Source organism: Euprymna scolopes, chromosome 37 (assembly GCF_053919585.1).
Source record: "Euprymna scolopes isolate OS-2025 chromosome 37, ASM5391958v1, whole genome shotgun sequence".
Lineage (NCBI taxonomy): Eukaryota > Metazoa > Mollusca > Cephalopoda > Sepiida > Sepiolidae > Euprymna > Euprymna scolopes.
In genome coordinates, this window is record NC_136518.1 from 75,456,005 (window position 1) to 75,476,004 (window position 20,000).

Here is a 20,000-nt window from a genome sequence, read left to right on the forward strand (position 1 = left end):
AAAAAAAAATTATCTTCATTCAATTTTTTTATGAAGATTGATAATTTGCATTAGGTGGACTACTATTCTCATCTCGGTTGTTGTATTTACAATGTTTTTGAACGAAAATATCCTCCGACCTTCTTCAGGTGTATCGTTTTGCAAATTAGGGACCTTTACACGGCCGCAGGGAAAGTGTATAGAATTTCAAACTTAATATATCCTGAATAAAATAAAAGGTTCCATTCGAAATTTCATCCGGGTTTTGAAGTTCGACGAGAACGTTTCCAAGTTTGAAAAGATGCACCTGAGAATGTTTGAAGGTTACATCGGCCGAAACGTTGTGAATATAAACCAATGAGATGGGAATTCAAATAATACAAAGTTTATCTCATTTCTTACTTGAAATTTTATTGACAAAGCCAGGTTGTATGTTTTTTTTTGTTTTTTTTTTTGTTATACATGTTTTAAAACCTCAAGTAAAAAAAGAACAATGTTTTAGTGTTCATCGGAAAGAACAAATTGATTCTTGAATTTGATTTCTTATTCTACAAAATCCGTTTTTTCTGGTTTTATGCCTTTTTAATCAGATTATTAGGGTTTTTTTTTTTAGTTTTTTATTTAATTTATTTAAGAGAAAGAAAAATAAACCTCCAACAATGTAGTGTTTGTTCGGCTTTCTTGTAACCTAAAAGTAGTGTTTTTTTTTTCTCGTAATTTGGTTGTATGGTTAGCATCTTGAGGGAAGGCAAAAAAAAAAAAAAAAAAATCGAAGATTAAGTAGAACATCGGCATGCCACTAATGTGATTGTTTTCTCTTCTCCAAGAAGATTTCTATTTCTTCACTCGTCTCATTCCACGCACCTCCATTAAAAAAAAAAAAAAAAGAAAAAAAAATTCTCTCCACCTCTCCTCTCTTCACTTTAAGTTTTATTATGTCAGACTTGGCACAGATTTTTTTTAATGACGAGGCGAAGGTGATTTTTTTTTTTTTTTTAATTATGTCAAATAAGAAATGATGAAACGGTCTTTTCTGTAATCCTAACACGCGTATAGTTTTTCCTTTTTTTTTTTTTTTAATGGTGAAGCGAGATTCTACGTTTTTTAAAAAATTTTGCACTAATATTCAGATTAGAAAAAAAAAAAAAATTTCCCCTATTTTTTTCTCCATTTAATCAGATCAATCAATTATTTTATTTTATTTTAAAGTACTTTGCACCCATTTTCAGCCTTCCTCTAACCCGAAACTAAAACTTCGCGTAATTAAAATCTTTCATCGTCGGGAAGAGAGTGCTTTGAAATTGGTATATTGAACAATTGAAGATATTTTAGATTTGGTAGTCAAATGGGATTCTTGATGCCCCTCCCCCCTCCTTAACATCCATCCTATCATTCCCTTTCCCCTCACAATAAAAAAAAGAAAGGAAGGTATTTAAATTGAGGTTGGATGTCTACTTGGAAAAATTAGATAAAAAAAAATGAAAATGGAAAATTAAATGCGGCTGTGAAGATTGTTGCAAACAATGATAACCAAGATTTTTTATTGGGAAAGTCGGGGGAGGGATACTTGGGTATGGAGGGAGAAGAATAAGGTGGAATAGTGTTGTGCACGAACGCAATGCAATGTTTGCTGCAACTTGGCAGGAAATACATTTAACGCAGTTGGCAGAATCTGTTTGTGCATCCATGTCTATCTGTGCACATCTCTTTGTGCCGGTCATATTTTGTTGTTATTTCCAATTTAGACGGATCTCCCCCTCCCCGATAAGGCTGACAGAACTCGTTTTCTTGTAAACGCAATGTCTTCCACTCCTGATCACTTAACCTTTTTCCCCTCACCTCCTTTGCTAGGAGGGAAGATTCTCTAACACAGATGTGTGTCTAAAAAGGAAGTGCCCCTTTAAAATAGATTTGCATAGATTCACTAAACACACTTTTAACAAATTTCATTGAGTACACTCGAAGCTTATCCCCCCCCTTCCCCCATTACCATTCAGGTCAAAGGTAACAAAATTTAAAAAAAAAAAAAAAAAAAAATATCCTAATTTTATATCAATTATAATTAATTTCGTTACTTTGCAGGTGTTCGTGTTGACATGCATTTTAACCAGATTTAAAAATTATTGTGTAGATGAATTTAATATTTATGATAACTCTCGCTTAAGTGTTATAATCAGGGCTGTGACAACAGCATACTCTTTTCATTGTTTTGACTCTTGAGTATATATCTGTTAATATCTTATACGTTTTTATATAGACTGATGTGATTCTCGGTTGATACACTGTGTCTTACTATGTCGGATAAATACTTGAGAGTCAAAAGAATGAAAAGAATATTCTGTTGTCACAGCCCTAGTTATTATATATAGACACGGTAAGGATAAGAATCCCTTTCTGACAATCGGAACTACGGTGAAAACGCAGTAAAGTGTTAAGATAAGCCTCGTTTTAATTACTGTTGTTATGTTGTTATATAGGTTTATTGAATTTACTACACAAATATATATAATATCGTTGCCATTGGTTACAGAGTAGGCAAACAAAAATGCTGATCTCTTCATCACCAAGACATATACATTAAATACAGACGAAAGAAATTCCAGGATTACGTCACAAGATGAATTAACGTTTTGATTATTTCTAAGTACATTTAGGTCCTGGATATGATCTTAAAAACATTCAGTGATGAGGTTCCATTTGGGAGCTGTAAGGAATGTGGAGTTGCTTCTTAGTTACCATTGCTCTCAGGTCCACTTTAGCCGGGAGTGGTAGTACTTGTTAGGGCATTTGTCTGTCTGAAGATCCTAGCTTCCTAACCAAAAGGGCACCGAACATTGACATTAGTGTTTGTTTGGGTTTTTTCCCTTTCTCTTTTGTAAAACTATATCATGCTATGCAAAGTAAAAAAAAAAAATAATAATAAACAAAATTTTTTTTCTACAAAACAATCAAACCAAACACTATGAATAAATATTTGAAGATCTAAAGAACTTGAATCCTAAAATCTTTTTCTAAAATTACAGGCTATGGTATCAAATAACCCGGAAAGGGTTGATATGCCGTAAACCAACCAAACCAAACTAATCTAAGTCCATTTGGCCATATCTATTGGGAGAGTGAGAATCGGTTTCATGTTGCCAACATTTTCTTTTTTTTATCTTTGTTTCTCTTTCTTTCCCTCATTATCTGGTGCCGATTTTATGGTGGGTCTGCCGGGCCAATGTTCTTCTTATTTGCTCTGTTCAATGAAGTTAACAAATCTCTACTTTTGCATAGACGGCATCTAAAGGTCTCAGATTTAGCATTAATATATCAATTAGATGAAGCTCAACTGTGCAGAATACATATGTCGCACAGATAGCGCATTTCTTTTAACCATTAGTCATATATGCTTTAGGTCTTTCTCGTATTTTCTATTTAGTATTTTGATTGATGTGATGAGGAAAAATAAATATAAGAGCCAGTATTACACCATGAAGTTTCTTTGAAGGAGCATTTATGTGTGTGTATGTATGTATGTGTGTGTGTGTGTGTGTGTGTATAATATATATACATACATACATACTTCAGAAATTTAAGTTTACAAAATGAATACTTTTGGAAACGTAAAGATGATATATAATAAATATTAATGCTTATAGGATAATCCTAACCAGATGAAAATCAATATTCGAGATGTATTGTTTGGAATAATAAATGTTATAAATTCTTATTTTCCAAATTGTAACTTCCTCCATATATCTCGTATTTTCTCAGCCACATCTATAAAACAATTTACATCATCAGACAATCATCACACATGAATTGATGTTTTAATATGTGTGATGTGGAGAAGAATCCCGTGTCCTTCCCCCAAATAAGTTATGATTGTACAAGTGATTTACTCACAAATATCATTTTCACACTTGTCATGTGTTTCATATAGATGTGTCTGTGTTTTATCCTTTTATTCAGTTCTAATTTTATTCAAGTGCTTTGTTAGATTTTTCATTCTTTTTAAATATATCACAGACATGTAGATGTATATGATGTGCGACAGTGGGTTCTATATCATCTCCTCATCAGTTAACAACCAAGGTGGCCGACACAGTTTCTGTAGCTGAGCCACCAAAACTGATTACAAATGTTAGTTCAGAGTAACTACTTACTTTACTCACATAAAATTAATATACGAAAGTATAGATTTGTGCGTAAACTTAAGTATTTACTTCAAGAGTGCTCAATACCTAGATAGAGTTAGTAAGTTATAAAATATATATGGCGATTAAGCTACACTGAGTATTCCGCATTTCATCCACTCTAGGACTCTTTAGGCTTATACGCATAAGCCTGAAGAGTCCTAGAGTGGATGAAACACGGAATATTCAGTGTAGCTTAATCGCCATATACATTTTATAACTTACTATATATATATATATATATATATATATATAATTTCCAAATGTAGTGTGAAATAGCTAGATAAGAAAATGATAGAAATTAATATAGAACATGTCATGTATCGAATTCCTCACCATATTTCATGTTTACACAACGTTTTCAATTTTCGAATAAACCTTTTAATCTCCTTAAATGTTTCTTTTTCAAACCGACATAAAACAATTTATTTAATTAGGAATTCTATTCATCCCATCAATATTCTTATTTACTTTCTCTTTTTTATTCTTCTACATCTTGTTCTTCTCTTCTCTCGTTTCCCTTAACTTTCTCTATTCCTTTCCTTCACTTTTTCTTTTTTTCTTCTTTTCCTTCATTTTTTTTCTCTTTATTTATTTCCTTTCCTCCTTTTTATTCATTTCTTTTTTTCTCTCTTTTCCGTTCATTTCCGTTCTTCTCTTTCTTCATTCCTTTCCTCCTCTCTGTCTTCATTCCTTTCCTTTTCCCTCTCTTCATTCCTTTCCTTTCATCTCTCTTCATTGCTTTCCTTCCCTTTCTTTCTTTTTTACTTTCCTTCCCCTCCTCTTTCTATTTATCCCCGATCCTTCCCCCTGCTCTTTCTATCTATCCCTTTTCCTTCCCTCCTCTTTCTATTTATCCCCTATCCTTCCGCCTGCCCTTTCTATTCATCCCCTTCCCTTCTCCTTCTCTTTCTGTTGATCCCCTTTCTTTCTTCTCTCTTCATTCCTTTTCTTCTCCATTATCTTTATTCATTTTCCTTCCCTTCTCCCATTTTCCTCTTCTCTCCATCTTTTCCTCCTGAACATTAACATGGCTAAATTGCATCTTTATAAAATTACATTGTACTAGACACCCCTCGTAACATTTTCCTAATTTGAACCCCTCCTTCCCATGTGTAGCGTGGATATATAGAGGCGTACAAAAGCTATCACTTGCATCAAATGGTATTAGTATATTTAATAGTGTAGTATTAAGAGTCGCCCTAAAACCAGTGGACTGCATTGTTTGTTCGATATTATTATTTCCTATTGCTCGCCATAATATCGATCGGTGCCGCTATAATCTTACACCGCTGTTACTTTCGGGCCAATCTATTTCACGCCGTCGTCCTGCTGCTTCTTTCCCTACCTAGCAGCATGTTGTGCACTATCGACCAAGGGCCATGAGTTGACGAGATACAGTCTAGCAATGACACGGACCTCCATAATAGTGGTGCAATTTTCTAAATCAAGATGGCACATGAGGTCGTTCCTACCGACAGAGCCTCGACACTTTTTAAGGTTAAATTTCTGCATTTTATTAAAATATTCCTCGCCCTCTGCTCTGCTGCTGCTTCTTGCCATCGGCTTGTCATGTAATTTCTGCATTGGTTGGCTGGCCATTCGAGTTAGTCACTGAGCAAACCTATCACGGCTGAGACTGTTGTTTGTATGCTGTTTTCCATATCACATACTAGTGGCATTGTTAGGCCAAACACTGCCGCTGCTACCATCATCGTTAGAAGATAGCAGGTTCACAGAACGGCAAGAAGCCGTCCGTTTACAAACCCTCCCTCGAGTCATTAGTCGTATTAATAAATGCTACCTTTTAGCGACAACCTATTAATGCATTTGCTTCGAGCTGTCTATTTGTTTTCCAGTCGTGATTGATCGGTCATTTGATGAATGCCTATTGAAGAACGTCAGATGCTCTAAGCCACCCGGGGTGGGGGTGGGGTGGGCTTGTGTCAGATATATAGTGGAAGTTTACCGAATAGCTTCTTCTCTGTCAATTTTTGGAATCGATAATAATGGCCTGTGTTCGAGACGAAGCATTTGTTTAAGGATTACGTTTTGTTTTGTATTGCAAGGCCTTGTGCATTAAAACTACTTTATGTTGAAACAAAAAGCAAACAAGGCCGACCATATGAGGCGTCCATGGGGAATTGAATTCACTGTGATGTTAATGCTTTTGCGGGAGATCAACTTTCAAAGACGCTATTAACTAGAATTGTAAGCATCTACATTACTATATCAGATTGATGAAAGGGAGGGGATTAGTCTAATGGATGTCGTCACTGACTATGAGCTACATTTTTACGTGATGGAGGGGGGGAGTAGACGTGTGTATTTCTACTGACTATGAAATCGGCAGTGCCAAGTCATTTTCACAAAACAGTGGGTCAAAATAGCAGCTTGTGTTCAACTGTTCATATACAGTTAATCGTTTAGAATATGCATTGTCTTCACAAGATCACTTTCCTGAGGGTTACAACATGGTCCTCTTCAAATCCAAAGTCAGTAAACACTTGTCATAAATTGTCCTCATTAGTTAACACATTTTATTAATTCTATCATTTTCAATCCTCTCATAATATTCATCATTCAACTGTCAATCTGTTCATCTCATGAACCCTCATCAAGTGGCCTTTAGCCTTGATAAATGGTCACATGGATACTGTTTAACAGAGAAGATGAGATGGATATTCTCTCAAGGCTATGGTTAAAATGATAGCTTCGTTATGGCAACTACTGTAGGAGAAGGAATACTTTCTACATTAAGAATACTTCGTCGTTGCATGACTGACATCCTATACTATTTCCTGCGGCTTATTTCTTTATTATTAGGTTAACTTTATTTGACAGAGAGCCACTATAAGAGACTGTTTTTTTTTTCTTTCATCAATAACCCCCGGGATTTAATCTTGCTATCAGTAACTCTGTGGTAGGCATTGATGCTAACATAAATCCAGATGGTGGCATTCTTTGTATAGTGCAAAGAGGCAGTCTACGAATAGGGGAAGGGATGAATACCAACATTTAATCCAGTTCCAATCTGTATAAACAGATACCCACCTCACTAAGAATTTAACGTCTAATGCATTTTTCCTCTCTGTTTTGATCTATCAAAGAATTGTTTGTTTGTCTTAGTCTTGGGCCAAAATTACATTTTATCATGTTGCTTCTCCCACCCCTGAACAAAAAACAAAACAAAAATAAAAAACTGACACGACCCCACAACCTTGCGTTCCCCACTTTCTTGCATTTTTTTTTTTTTTTTCTCTTTTAAATCTGTTTTTCTTTTTTCCTTTGCTTCTTACGATTGTGTTTGCTGTTTCGTTTTTCCTGGATAAATTTTCACATATAGTGGCTTTAGAAATTACACGCCTATTTTTTTCCTCTTTCTTTCGTCTTAGTTTGAAAGGTTTATGTTGTGTTTGTTAATCACAGCAAGTCTAAAACCAACTTAGCACACAGTTAAAATACAATAAATGTCATTTACTAAAACTATGAATCAAATTAACACCTGATGGAAATGTTGGTTCTTACAAGTGCTGTGATTGTAGACTACATTTGGTGGTGAAGCTCGAATTTGGGAGCTTTAGTGGGGATGAAGGATAACAGAGTCCTAGATTTACTCTAATCTGGAGTGATAATACTCCTCGAAGTGCTATCCATTACTTAAATCAACTCCGACGTTTACAATGTATGTACAAAATATAGGCCGATGTAATGAATTAATCCTTTGACCATTCATATACGAAACAGAGTATGATTTTGTCAGATTTAGATATATGTATATGTGGACATAAACATAGTCGAGGTAGAAATGCATAGACGTCGTCGAGGTATGGAGATATAGTCAAGTCCTTAGTCTAAAGAACACAATGTGGGAAACTGCCAAATACTGTGTTGGTGACTCTTTCTCTATACTTATATCTACATAAACTCGATCACAGATGTTGAGCACTGTTTGCTATGAATACAGCAATCAATATATTATTTAAAATATAATTATCCACTGACACGTCTTTCGTCGTCTACGACCCATCAGAGTGGCTGAATCTAGCGAGATTCGAAATCGGTAATGAGCCTAAACCCCTTACCGCTCATCCATCTCGCACGACTGTTTGGATGTATCGCGGTTTACTTAGATGTTGTTTGTTTTTGTTTTGCGATATGTTTTGAATTAATTCAATTATTTACGAAAGTGCATTTTTACCTAAATGCGAGTTGGGAATATATATATATATATATATATATATATATATATATATATAACATTGTAAGGAGTATAGATGGATCAATGAATGGATCATCAAATAAACTTTTCTGAAATCAAGGCAAACTCTGTCAAAATAATTATCGAAAGGTATTCTTATATAAGGTCAGTAGAACAAAAATTCTTTCTATATCGGTGTACTTTTTTTCTCTCTCTCATATATATATATATATACATATATACATATATATATACATATATATATATATATATATACACACACACACACACACACACACACAAACATATATTTCAAATATAAATTTTTATAACACAAAGTTTTTTTTTCAATGGCTTAATAGTGTGTAACAAGACCTATCGATGATTTTATATTATATGAACCATCTTGAATGCAAGTAAAAAAAAAAAAAAAAACTCTTGCGAATTTTTACTATTCAGAGCATACAACTGTTTCGGCTTACTACCAAGATATTTAAAATGTTCACAATTTGTGATGTATCTTTTATTTACATACAAAAACCTATGTGTGTATGGATGTATGGACTGTTTAGTATAAACATAATCATTAATGCAATTTTCTTAAACGTTTGAAAATACAAGCAAATTGTAAATTATTCCTTGTAGCTCCAATTGTCTTCTGTTTCTCTAAAAACCATTTGTTGATATGTGAATAATATCTTTGAGAATATGAAATCCAAAGAACCAATTGGCCTATTTCTTGTATTTGCTTACAAGAATTTAATTAAACCTTTTTTTTTCTTTCATGGTTTTTGATTATTTTCTCTATCCAATTTATTTGGCAAACCTCGATTTTTTTTAAAAATCATTGTTTTGTTGGCCGCATGCTGCTCAAATGAATTCTTGTCTTTTCATGAGTAGACAAAATGGTGACTTCCTTGGAGAATCAAGCTGTGTTCACCAAATATCCCCTTTACGCTCTACTCATTTCAATTAGTCGAATAATTCGAAGCCCATTTCTATCAACAAGATTAGACATTTTTCTGCTCTCCACAATCTAATTTCTTGTAAAAGTCCCCATCTGTCATCACCCCCCCCATCTCTATCGTTATCCCTTTGGAGACGATGACACAAGTTTGCTTCGAGAATGAGGAGGCACGTGCATTTATTGCTAGGCACGTTTCTTGTACAAGTTATTGATTCCGGGTCTGCTCACGGATCACAACGTTTGCCCCGCAGGAGAAGGCTGTCTTTTTGATTTGATTTTGAACATAGACAAACGAAAGATTTTTCTGCTTCTGCTCTCTTGGGATATCTCGACTAAACTGTGCTTTCGTATGGCGGCATCTTCATCATATTGATGGTCATTTTAATAGAATACGCCTGCTGCCTCTGTGGCTTATATCCAGGTAATCATACGCGGGGATTATAATTATTGAATTTCACGGTTGCTTCACAAACTCCAGGGAAACCAATACATATACTTTACCTCGAAATAATTTGTTGAATTAGAATTGAAGAAAAGAAATACACTCTCATGTTTATACATTTATACGCTTTTAAATGCATGCTCACATTTCTAGGAGCAGCTTAGTAGGTTTGACAATTGATCTTCCATGTGTCAGTTTGAAATAAAATTTTTGTTTATAAGCGCTCAGATCGAATGGACGTCCAAGCGTTTTTATGAAATACTCTGATGGTATAGTCTATTATGCTAAAATTTGAAATGGCATTTCCTTTCGTCTGTCATGCTGGGGTTTGAAATAACATTTTCATTAGTCTGTCATGCTGGGGTTTGAAATAACATTTTTATTAGTCTGTCATGCTTAAGTATTAAAGGCATTTTCTTATGTATGTCACTTATGTTTAATTTTAAAATAGCATATCTTGGATCTGTCAAAGTTATTATATATAAAAATGGAATTATTTACTTATTCCAAAAACGTTGGGTCATGTTATCCACAAAAAAAAAAAAAAAAAAAAAATACAGAAATATATATGCGTGTGTGATTAAAATACCAACTATGGTTGACGTTATGTGAATGAAAAGGAAAGCCTAAAATAAATAAATGGTTATCAACGTTTCATCCCTATTTCGCTTATTTTAGGGTTTCCTTTTCATTTGCATATATATATATATATATATATATATATATATATATATATATATATATATATATATATATGCACGTCTGTACATGTATAGATTTGAGCATGTACCTCACCGAATCTAATTACTTAATTGCATCTGTAAACAAAAAGATAATTATTATTAAGTAACAAACAATGGTGGTTGTTATTAAAGTTATAATGGTTAAAAGTTCTGCCATCTTTTTTTTTGTAAGTCTAATGCAGCATGTTTATTTAAATTGTGAACAGCTGCAATTAATTAATGTCTTGTAATGGCATTAATTTCTTCAATGCAAATTTGTAAATCAGTTGAATTATTTTGTCATGATTCAAAACACAGGCCTTTTTCACATAAATCTTCATTGTTACTATACAATCAATAACTGTTGGCTTAGTTATTTTCTTTATATATTCGTATGTAGTAAAGTAATTGTCTTCAACAAGACATATGGCCATTTCTCTCTCTCTCTCAGCACATTTTTCTCACTTAACGACTCATATATCAGAAAAAATTGCCGGTCCAAACCCATTATTAAAAATAAAAAGCTATACCAAAAATGAAAATAAGATCGGCAATTGTAAGATCACAGAATTTCATAGCACATGCACAATGTCATTTACGGGGAGGCAAATATAAACAGAGGCTGAAGAGAGTCCAACAAATAGGACCAGATATTGGTCTACTTTGTTTGGGATTTGAAACTGACGGTATCCATGCTTTTTCTGATTTTCTGTAACACATTTAAATAAATATGTTATTTTTGAATCGAGCACTCTGCCGATTTTTTCTCACACACACACACACACACACACACACACACACACACACACACACACACACACACACACACACACATATATATATAAAGCAGCATTTTAAAATCAGAAAAACTCAAGATAACAGACCATGAACAATCAAACATCTCAATACTTCTTCAGATATGCCAATGATAAATAATATCATAAACAATATCAATTTGAATATTTTCAGATTACGTCCTTCTTGCAATATCAAGAGTAAAATTATACTTTGAGGAAAGATATCAAATTATAAACGTCAAAGCCGAAAAAAATATGATCAAATAAAAAACGAGAATTTACAGACAAATGTAGAGACATAAATCTGTAGTTGCTTTGCTATTGAATCAATGATTAAATAAAAATACTTGTTTCATAGTTTTCAATGAATAATAATAAAAAAGGCTGGACTTTAATAATTCACAATAAAAAAAAAATACAACATAAGTAGTTATACTAATTTTTTATATAAGGATATATGCAAAATGTGGCGTCATCATAAGATTTGTGTTTTGAGTAATGTCAGATGATAGAGATCAGTTGGTACACTTCTAACGATTGGTGATAAGTGAAATTGGAGTATTGTTAATCTAATTATACTTATATATATATATATATATACTTATATATAATTATAATATATATATATATATATATATATATAATGTTACGTTTGTGTAAAGGAAAAAATACACAAAAATATGATTATCCAATGTTAGTGCATTTATTAAAATAATTGTATTGTAAAAGTTATAAATTATTTGTACCAATGATTTTGGATTATTTAGATGATGTGTAGTATATAATGCTAGGCTGTAAAAGAAAAGAAAAACTAAATTATGACTGTCCGTGAGGAGGAGTATCTCTAGATAAATGTGACTTTTTGTTGTTTGGGTTTTATGTATATTTTTAACACTAATGAGTGTCCTACTGATATAAGAATAATAAAAGTAGTAGTTGAAGTATGCCCCTTTTTCCTAATCCGAAAATAGGCCCCACTTCTTTTAGAAAGGTTTCTTTTAAAACAATATAACATAAGTATATTCTTGTTTCTCAAGCAAATAATTAATTGTAGAAAACTGTTCCAACAAATGCCTACAGAAAGGATTGTCATTCCTATTTCTATTATTGTTATTATCTAAATATTTATTTACTTGTCCGTACATCCAGTGTCAAAAAAAAAAAATCATCATCATCACAAACATTAATTGATAAGAAATGAATTACCTCTCTTTATAGTTTCACTTTATAAGTTAAAAATCATTAAAAAAATTTCAAGAAAAAAATCCAAAAAACATGGCTGTCTGTTTACGGTTGTTAATTGACAATTTTATTTTATAATGAAAAAAATGTCATGTTGAGAAGAGACTAATTTTTTTATCATAGTTTCTTTTAAAAATAAAAAAAATGTGCAAGTGAATTAACATCTGTTCTTTTATAATTTATAAAAAAAATTATTCAGTAAAAGCACAACAATGTGTTGTGTGTTGAATTTTATTTTAAAAAATCTAAATTTTTTAAATCAATCCTTTTTAGCTTTAAAAACTTAAAGAATTTGCTAAAAAAAATTGTTTTAAATTCATTGTTCTTTATTTTATTTCTTAATCATTTTATTTATAATGTGTTCTAAAAATTTTCAGCTACTGTGGAATTTCCACAGGTTCTGGTAGTAATTATTATTATCAAATTTTGTATTTTTCTCTTTCAATAAGAAACTTGCGGTTGTGTTCCAATGGCTTCTATTCAAAACAACTGGTGAAATATGGCCATTGCGGAAAGTAATATTTCTATAGCTATGGTGACACATTGCATAAAACTGACAATCCGGAGGGGAGACATAGTTATTGGCAATTTTATCTCTGAATTCTTACTTGGCAGACTTATTTATTGCGGACCTGTCTTGACCAACAACACTCGAGTTCCGACATCTGTTCCAAGTGTAAAGTTTATTGTTTATTATTTTTTTTTTTTTCCAATGCTGTGTATGACCGGCTGGATGAGGTGAATGTGTCAATATCCTCCGATTTTGCTTCATTCCCTTTAAGAGGATCATTTTCATGCCAAACTGAAAGATATTCTTCTTCCACACACATACAAAAATAAATAACTGAATAAAAAGAACTAGCTACTTCTATTTCTGTTGGATTCAACATATTTATTGGGATGGATATTCTCTGTCAGGGAGGGTTGGAGGGTTTATCATAAATAATTCTCCATAGTGAAAAATGGTCTTTTATTTTTAAATATTTTATCCTCTATCGCTCTCTCTCTCTCTCTCTCTCTCTCTCTCTCTCTCTCTGCTTTTCTCTATTTTGTAATATTTTTTACTGTCAATTTTGTAATATTGCTTCTTTATTATAAGCTCAGAGAGTAAAGTGTCAGCCTGTCACAATCTAGGTAGTAACTAATATTCAAGGTTCGAATCTCTGAGTAGGTGCACTTGCTGCATCTAGCCATAATGAAGTGACTGTTGTATACTGGTGGAGTATATATTATGTACGAGTATCCAAATCTGTGCAAACTGTTTTGATGAATATGTGCACGTTTGTACCCATATTCGTCAGAACATTTTATACCACTAGACGATGCACGTATATGTGTGTCTTTCTAATCTAGTTTTTCTATCATTTGTGAATTCATGTGTGTATAACACTTATGACAGTGTTGATGTATTAACAACGGATAAAGAACAGTTCTCTGGGGTTGTAACATCAGGCCAATTGGAGAAACATACCTGGTTCATATTTGGTCTTGTTTGATGGATCCTCGGAAAAGTTGCAAAGAAAATTCATCCCAATGAATGAAAAAAATCTCTGGTTGTCTTTTTAGCAACTTTATTTACCAATGTTTTCTCATTGGAAAGCTGCTGCTGGTCCTAGACTAACGCATTCCGATCCCCTCTACTTGGAGCTCTCTCTGTCCATGAACCATCTTTCTCCCTCTCTAAACTCTGACCGCATCTCTCTCTCTCTCTCTCGATTCTCTCTCTCTCGATTCTTGGCTAAAAAAATATCTTTTTCAAGCTCTCACTCTAAATCTACATCCATTTAAGTAACCTCTATTTGAAACTATGCAAGACTCTAGAGGTCAGCCTATTTTTAAATTATTGTTTATGTTCTAACATCCTTTTCTATTAAACATCTTAACATCAATAATTTTATCTGTAAATATTTATTTCGCTATGATAACATTCTATTTTACAAATATTATAATGATCATAATAATCGTTGACTAACATACCTGCAGCATTGCCCTGCTAATATCTAACATAATGAAACATATGGATGACGGTATTTTATAGATAAAAAATTCATAAGTAAACAATAATAGTTTAAATTCCAATGGTTCAGTTTCTATTGATAGTTTTACTTGCCGAATTTCCAACAAAATCTAACTTTTGACAATTGTTTCGTGCAGAAAAGCACAAATTAAGAATCAACATATAATTATCAGCATCTTTCGTTCGTGCACCTCCTCAAAAGGCTACCAGATTAATTCCGAAAAAAAATTCTGAAACAAAAATCATAAACCTTTTTTATGCATTTTCCACAGAAAACAGTTTCCTAAAGCAACCTGAAGTTCCATTCATAGACAACCGAAAACGAACAATCAATTAATTATACACAAAAAATGTTTATTCCTGATTATTCATTTCTAAGTGAAACAATTGCCAAAGGTTATAATGATTTTTTTTTTAATTCAGCAAGTAAAAATATGAATAAAAACTTAATCATTGGAATATAATATAGCATTGTTTACTTTTATATATATATATATATATATATATATATATATATATATATATATATATAACACTTATATATATATATATATATATATATATATATATATATATATATATTAGACTACCCGTGACCCGTTGGGTCAGTATGCTATATTAGCTATAGAATTCATGTATGAACATGACACTTGTGACGTAAAGAAAATAGTTTTTTTTGACATAACAGAAACATTTCTATGAAATTATATTAAAATGAAAAAAGAATATAAACAGATTTCTATGAGTCGTTCTGTTTATTATAATTGATTATTTTTGAAAAAAAAAAACTTTACAGTTACTGAATTATAAGTGGTTGGCCATACTTATAGGTAAATGTGTACTGAGCAGATACTTATAGTTAAATTCAAATTTTGATATATCTGCTTTTTTTTTTACATCGTTCATTTCTGTATTACGTTTAAGTTATTTTAAACCCCACTCTTCCCATGTTAAATAATAATTTCGAAATAATAACATTAATATTTCAGTATGCAGGTCAAAATCTGCAAAAGAAGCGATTTGTGTTTATTTGTTTACGTTGCTATGGGTTAATGTTTATGCGCGCATGCACAACCGGATGTCGTAAACCGGAAAGTGGTTTACATACATCGTTACAAGGTCATTTGATTTTTATAATTTTATATATATATATATATATATATATATATATATATATATATATATAAATATAATATATATATATACTCTATTGGTAAATGTTAACACATATAGATGTGTGTGTGTGTGTGTGTGTATATATATATATATATATATATATATATATATATATATATATATACACACACACATACACACACACTAATGTAAATTCCTCACTTCCTTTCCCCAAATAGTATCCATTACTTTTCCACTGTTTTCCTAATCTTTTCTGGCTTGTTTATAAATAGACTTTTTCTGTGTAATCTGTCTTTTTAAAATTTCTCCCCCACTCATTTCCACCTTCATGTAAACAGTCACATTATTTAGGAAGGTTTCTAAAAGCAGCACAAAAATGACAAGAGTATGTGTGTGGTTGAAAGAAGAAAGAAAAACAGCTGTAAAAATATACAAAGTTAACATTTTCAAAACATACAAATTAATCCTCTTATCCAACTCTCTCTCTCTCTCTCTCTCTCTCTCTCTCTCTCTCTCTCTCTCTCTCTCTCTCTCTCTCACACACACACACAGAGCACAAGTGAGACCCAATGGAAAATCTTCTGAGAAATAGAAGTGGCCCATATAAATTAGATGAAGAAGTCCAACCCACACACACCAAGCACTTAAACAGCTTGCTTGCTGTATGAAGTCTGGATTCTCTTTCAGTTGCTTCCAGTGATTTGGATAGAACCGGGCAGAGTACAAGCAAGTTCTTTTCAAGCTGCGCTCTGCATCATTGTCAATATCCCCATCTATATCACTTTTGTGCATCTGTAAGCCAAACCTTCACTCTGTGGCTGTTCAGATAATAAAATTACCCATGTACATATACATATGAAAAGAAACTGGGAGCTTAAGAAAATTTCAGTCATTCCAATAATCATAGGACTGAAACCCCCACCCCCACCCCCGCAAAAAAACACTATGTGGCGAATATACCTGGTGAACCAAGTGCAAGAAAAATTCAAGTAATTGCACTTAAACGGACGGTTAGAAACCTAAAACCATCTCTTGGTTGGACCTCTGAAATAGCGTCTGAATGTCTCTCCGGGATTTTATGCTCGGGCCCCCAAAATCAACAGAAATTAGAGCATTTCTGTAATGACCTGGTTCCTGTTGATTGTGGTGCAATGCTAGTTTTGTGCAGTGTTAGGTGGTCTACCTTCTCAGGCTTGGCTTAGTTTTTTTTTGAGAAGGAGTTAGTTAATTGCCTGAGGCGCCTTGATTGAGGAATGCCGACAGAGCTGCCTCAGGGACTTTTTGCAGGTCAGAGTGCCCCTCATTGGGGCGCTGACTTCTTAATCTCACTTTCCGACCTTGGTGTCACAGTTCTTTCAGTGGGAGAGAACTAAATACCTCCAGTAGCAAGACCAACGAGAAAAGGAAGTTGAAAGAAAAGACGCATTTTTATTTATGTAGATTTATATCTTGTGGGAAAATGTAATTGTGCTTATGTATGCACAAATATGACTTCCTCTTTGTGCATGTACGCGCGCGCACACACACACACACACACACACACACACACACACACACACACACACACACACACACATCGTTTTAAAACATCATCTTAAAAGTAACATAAAACAGCTGTGCCAAGATTCCCCAAGTAATTTTATTTGACTTTCTCGTCCAGCTGTGTGAATTGCATACATGTGTGTACTTGCGTGTGTCCTCCATTGTGTGAATGGCATTAGTGAAATCCTTTTTATCTCATGCTACAAGTTTTTTTTGCTTTCATTTTTTTAAACCCCCTTCCCCTCATCCAATCTGTATAATGTTAAATCGCTGATAATCTTGCTTAGTTGTTTGCACACTGAGTGTATTTAGGTAGAAAGAAGGGAAATGACACATGAAGTGGTGGGATGAGGAGGTCTAAATCTGATTCAAATATAGATTGAAGTGTGCTGCAAGTGGAAAAAGTCTCTCTTGAATAAGAGTAATCTTTGAAAAAGTAATCATTGTTGTTACTCACTAGGAGTTCTCGTACAGGCCATCATTAGAGATTATTCACTGATAACAACCAGTGGTGCTCCTTGGAGTTTAGGTGACAACAAGTCTCCCCAAATTCCCACTTCTTTCAATAACCTTTGCAAATGATTTTTGTTATCACAATAGCTGCTTACCATTGATTTATCGTTGGCAACGACCATTGGTCTTCACTGAAATTTGGGTGGCAATAACCCTCCCCAGTATTCCACTCTTTTTCACACTCATCCAGTAGAAGTTTGGTTAGTGCTTTCTCTCATTGATCCTTCCATCCTCCTTGATCTTTCATGCTTTTTTTTTGGAGGGGGGCAGCATTTTATAACATTTCTTACAAATTTACGTTTTCTTGTTCCTTTCTATCTTTCTTGTTTAACTTCTGTTGCAGTTTCCGTATGACTGATAAGAGTTTATAGTTTATATGGTTAGTTTCTGCATTCAAAGGTTTTCCTTCAGATTTCAGCTGTTTTTCAACATTACCGTCTGCTGTATAGTCTCAGTCTTGAAATTCTTTATTTTTTTGTCAGGATTTTTATTGATTATGAAGTTCACACATTGTATTTACATTTGGAATATGTGTTTGTCTCGTAGGTTCTTTAAATTATGGTGTGCTGGCAAGTGACACTTTGTTTATGTAAGACATTCCTTTCACACACACACACACACACACACACACACACACACACACACACACACACACACACACCTTCTATGTTCAAGAAACCCTTAAATGTGATTCCTATATTTTTTTTGTGTATGTGTTCATGAACATTATTTACTTAAAATCTGAAAACAGAAACTGTAGAAGTTATTTTTGCTTTTTTTTATTTTTAGAAAAAGAGAATTTCTCGTTTTTTTTTTGTTTTTTTTTCAATTTGTCCTCCTCATCAGAATTGTTATTCTTGGGATGTTTGACGTTTTAAATGAAGTATGGATGTTTTTTTTTTTTTTCACCAACAAATTGATTTACAGTCATTTGTCTTGTTTTATTTATATCTTTATGAAACAAAGAAATATATATATATATATATATTGTTTTATTTGTGCTTTTTTTTATTTTTTGAGACAAAAAAAATTATAAATTACTTTTTCTTTTCTTTTCCTCCAGGCTTCTGATACCGAATCTGACCTGTTTACTATAAATCCCAAAAGTAAGTTTACTTTTTTTTTTATTTTCCTGGATGCTTATTTTTCAGTTGTGATGCAAAAACATAAGAATGTATATCAATTAAAAAAAAAAATGGTATCTTTTTTTTTTTTAGGAGAGAATTGAAATTGGAGAAGAGCAAGTTTATTGTTCTTTGGGTGGAGTTAATTTCTTACTAAAATACCCCCCTCTCAATCTTGTTCTTATAAAGAAGGAAAAACAAAAGAATTTAAAATAAAATATGAGGTAAATAGGTTTTCAAGAGGGTGAGATCCTTGAAATATAAAAACGTTGAAAGTTTAATAACGCTTTGGGTAGGGATTTATTGTTTAGCAAGTTTATGAATCCATTTAGATTTCAATTTCAGTCATAATAATAGCAATGTTCATCGCTGCAGTCGAAAATTAAAATAATGCAATGAGATTTTCATCACATTTGAACACATATTTACACATACTGAAGAAAGAGTGGTCTCAGCAATAACAACAAGTGCAGGTTCTGCCACACAGAAGTAGAGAGTGTGAGTCACCTGACATCCAGTTGTAAAGTCCTGTTGGTAGACGTCTATTTTACAATGCAACACAATGGAGTGTGTAAATATCTCCATTTGAAAATCCAGTGTAGTAACAAGTCTTGGGAACATGTACCAGAAAGAACAGTTGGAAATAAGTCTTACACCACCCACTATGACTACGAAATTTCTAGTTACATGCCTAGAAAATGGGGCTATTAAGCCTGACATAGTGATATGGAACAAGAGGGAGAAAGTAGCAACCCTAGTTGAAATAAGCTTCTCTAATGATGCTGGCCTTAACAGTGCTGAGAAGGAGAAAATATCAAAATACCAAGGATGACATGAAATGAAACTGGAATCTTAAGAAGATATCCATCATTCCAGTCAATATAGGAGCAACCGGGCTAATAAAAAAGAATTTCAAAAACTATCTGTCGAATATACCCGGTGAACCAAGTGCAAGAGAAATACAAACAATTACACTTAAAGGGATAGTTAGAATCTTAAAAAGATCTCTCGGTCGGAGTTACTAAATTAATGGGAGAATGTTTGGCATCCTCAGAAAAAACAGTGATAAGAAAGAAGCAACCTTAGTAGAAGGTAGTGTCCCCATTGATGCTGGGTTAAGCAGAGCAGAGAGGGGAAAA

The 20,000-nt window shown here is 32.9% G+C and overlaps 1 protein-coding gene across 6 annotated transcripts in view; it reads left to right on the forward strand.

Annotated features, from left to right (window-relative positions):
• LOC145261228 (uncharacterized) overlaps positions 1–20,000 on the forward strand; it is a 447,422-nt gene that overhangs the window by 361,206 nt on the left and 66,216 nt on the right. For all 6 annotated transcript variants that reach the window (XM_080119597.1, XM_080119595.1, XM_080119596.1 and 3 more), the window contains one exon: positions 18,801–18,843. In XM_080119597.1, coding sequence (XP_079975723.1) covers positions 18,801–18,843 — 43 coding nt within the window. The remainder of the gene's footprint in view (positions 1–18,800; positions 18,844–20,000) is intronic.